General features: G+C 60.0%; 1 protein-coding gene across 1 annotated transcript in view; it reads left to right on the forward strand.

The window, feature by feature from the left end:
- LOC102440748 (aldehyde dehydrogenase, dimeric NADP-preferring) overlaps positions 1–3,454 on the forward strand; it is a 6,887-nt gene that overhangs the window by 1,588 nt on the left and 1,845 nt on the right. The window contains 4 exon segments of the mRNA XM_014466759.2: positions 2,387–2,580; positions 2,971–3,115; positions 3,118–3,155; positions 3,157–3,202. Of these exon segments, the coding sequence (XP_014322245.1) occupies positions 2,410–2,580; positions 2,971–3,115; positions 3,118–3,155; positions 3,157–3,202 (400 nt within the window). The 5' untranslated portion in view covers positions 2,387–2,409.

Here is a 3,454-nt window from a genome sequence, read left to right on the forward strand (position 1 = left end):
AATTTTTGGAAAAAGGAATATAACAATAATATAGCGGGCTCGTTTCTTTACCTTTTTTCTGATGTTAGAAGTGACGCCGATGTCTGAAGTGGGGGGGAAGCTCTGGGGGGACAGCAGGAGCTGCTGAGGGAGAGGGAGCTGACTTCTCTGTGACCCCTTTTGTCTCTTTTGCGTTTTCTGCCATGAGCAGTACCGATCAGCTTTATTCAGAAGGTTAACAAATATTTTATTTTATTTTTTTTAAAATATATTTTATTGATTTTTTACAGAGAAGAAGGGAGAGGGATAGAGAGTTAGAAACATCGATGAGAGAGATCGACCAGCTGCCTCCTGCACATCCCCCAGTGGGGACGTGCCCGCAACCAAGGTACATGCCCTTGACCGGAATCGAACCTGGGACCCTTGAGTCCGCAGGCCGACGCTCTATCCACTGAGCCAAACCGGTTCAGCCAAATATTTTATTTTTAATTTTTATTGTTGACACTATTACAGATGTCCCCATTCCCCCACCCCCTTTGCCCACCTGCCCCCTTCCCCTGGCCTCTGTTGTCTGTCTATGGGTATGCGTACAGGTTCTTTGCTAATCCCGTCACCTTCTTTCATCCAGTCCTCTCCTCCCTCTCCCCTCTGGCAGCTGTATTCATGCCTCTGTTTCTATTTTGTTCATCAGTTTATTTTGTTTGTTAGATTCCCCATATGAGTGAGATCACATGGTACTTGTCTTTCTCTGATTTATTTCGCTTAGTATAATGCTCTCCAGGTCCCTCCATGCTGTCTCAAAGGGTAAGAGATCCTTTTTTACTGCTGCATAGTATTCCATGGTGTACATGTACCACAGCCTTTTTATCCATTCATCTGCTGATGGGCACTTGGGCTGTTTCCAGACCTTAGCTATTGTAAATTGTGCTGCAGTGAACATATGGGTGCATATATCCTTTCTGATTGGTGTTTCTGGTTTCTTGGGATATATTCCTGGAAGTGGGATCACTGGGTCAAATGGGAGTTCCATATTTAACTTTCTGAGGAAACTCCATACTGTCTTCCATAGTGGCTGCACCAGTCTCATTCCCACCAGCCGTGCACGGAGTTCCCTTTTCTCCACATCCTCACCAGCACTTGTTTGTTGACTTATTGATGGTAGCCATTCTGGCAGGTGTAAGGTGACATATCTCATTGTGTTAACAAATATTTTAAATAGATGCAAGTTCATTGCACACAAGTTTAGCGCCACAGAAGATGAGGACAGAGACCCCCTCTAAGTCCCCCCCACCGCCGTCACCCTGGGGGCTGCCCCGGGCCTTCTCCTGCGTGTGCACAGCGCACACCTCGCGCACCCCGCCTGCAACCTGCTTTCCTCTGAGCCCTCGTGGGGGCGCAGGGCACAGCGCGCTTTATGAAGGTGCGAAGCACTCGCTCCGCCTCCCTGCCCCGCCTCCGCCATCACACAGGGGCAGCAGAGCCCTTTTATTTTTATTTAAACTATTTTAAAAATTGACTTTTAGAGAGAGGAAGGGGGGGGGGGGACGGTCATTGGATCCTTGCTTCCCGCCCCTTTTGGGAAACAGGCGGATTCTCCCACCGAGAGACATGAACGCTTAGGGCGCTGCCAGCGTCTCTGTTATAAACGGCGGATGCGCTTTCTTACCGGGAAGCTTGGAAACGCTGCGATGCTGTCGCCCCTGAAGGGGACCCGCACGGCCGGGCCTGCCTTTGGGGGCTCCGCTGGGGCGGCCGGTGGCCGGTGGCTGTGCCGGGCAGCTGGGCCGAGGATGCGTTTCCCATTGGTTTTTAGAGAGTGAGAGGGGGAGACACGCACAGACAACATGTGAGACACACAGATTGGCCGCCCCGTATGGGCTGGGAGCAAGCCTGCAACCCCGACGGGTGCCCGAGGCTGGGAATCGCACCCGAGACCCTGCAGCCCGCCCCGCCGCCGCTCTAACCAGCGAGCGGCCGGCCAGCGGCTCTGGGCCCTCAAACCCGCGGGGTGCGGAGTGGCCGGTGGGTGCGGAGCTGGAGCTCGCCCGGTGCCGCACGGGCTTCCCCAGCGGCCGGAGGGACCGGGAGGCCGGGGAGGGCCTGCCCCGCCTCTGCTGAACCGCCAGCAGCCACTGGACTCGGGGTCCACGGCGCCACTCCCGGCCTCACTGCAGCGAGGGGGGCGCTTTCTCCGCGCGATCGGGGGGCAGAGGGGCCAGCGTCCGGGTCGGGGCTGCGAAGGCAAAAGAAGGTCCTCTCCCCGGCGCTCCCGGGAGGGCGCCCCCTTCCCCTAAACTGACAGGGAGGGGCAGGCAGGGGGCCGCCCGCGGCCAGGGCCCAGGGCCGGCGGGGGAGCAGGGTGCCGCCGTGCCCTGCCCGCCCCAAGGCGCCGTCTCCGTCCCCGCAGGCACCGTGAGCACCGGGAGCACCATGAGCACCATGAGCACCATCAGCGCCGTCGTGCAGCGCGCCCGGGCCGCCTTCGACTCGGGCCGCACGCGCCCCCTGCAGTTCCGCATCCAGCAGCTGGAGGCGCTGCGGCGCATGATCAAGGAGCGCGAGAAGGACATCGCGGGCGCGCTGGCCGCCGACCTCCACAGGGTGCGCCCCCCACTCCCCGAGGGGCGCCCCCACGCACCCCACTCCTCCCCCAGGGGCGCCCCCACCCACCCCACTCCCCCGAGGGGCGCCCCCTTCAGGCACTTACACCTGTGCCCACACCTGCAGATGGGCTCTCGCAGACCCCACCCGCTCCCTGGCTCCCCTCAGCCGGGGAGACTGTGGTGAATGGCCCCCCTCACCCCGCAAGTTGAGCAGCCCGGCTAGGAGTCCCAGATCATGCTCCTATTTTGCAGATTGGGAGATTGAGGTTAGGAAAGGGTAGCAGGTCGGTCAGGGTCACAAAGCTCGGGAGCCGCGAGCCAGGACCCACAGCGCCCGGTAACCCGCTCAGCGCTCTGGGCTGGGCCTCACGGGAGCCTCTCCCCGCAGAACGAGTGGAACTCGTACCACGAGGAGCTGGTTTACTGCCTGGAGGAGATCGAGTACATAATCAAGAAGCTCCCCGAGTGGGTTCTGGACGAGCCCGCGGAGAAGACGGCCCAAACCCAGCAGGATGAGTGCTACATCCACTCGGAGCGCTGGGCGTGGTCCTCATCATCGGCACCTGGAACTACCCCCTTCGGCCTCACGGTGCAGCCCATGGTGGGCGCCATCGCCGCAGGTGCCGGCAGCTCCGGGAGGGAGGGAGGGTCACTGTTCCTTCCTGCGGTGGCCGGGCTCAGGCCTGGAGAAGAGGCGCTGGGCCAGCAGTGTGAAGGGCCTGTCTTCCACTGGGGACTGCGGGGAGCAGGCCTCCTGGGCTCCAGGCCCCCTAGGCTCCCCGGTCCGGCAGCGTCCCCCCCCCCCCGGCCCCCCTCCGTTTTGAGGTGAACCAAGCTTTTCTTTTCAGTCGGCCGAGGACCTCTCCCCTCTC

This window comes from Myotis lucifugus, unplaced genomic scaffold, assembly GCF_000147115.1.
Source record: "Myotis lucifugus unplaced genomic scaffold, Myoluc2.0 scaffold_355, whole genome shotgun sequence".
NCBI lineage: Eukaryota > Metazoa > Chordata > Mammalia > Chiroptera > Vespertilionidae > Myotis > Myotis lucifugus.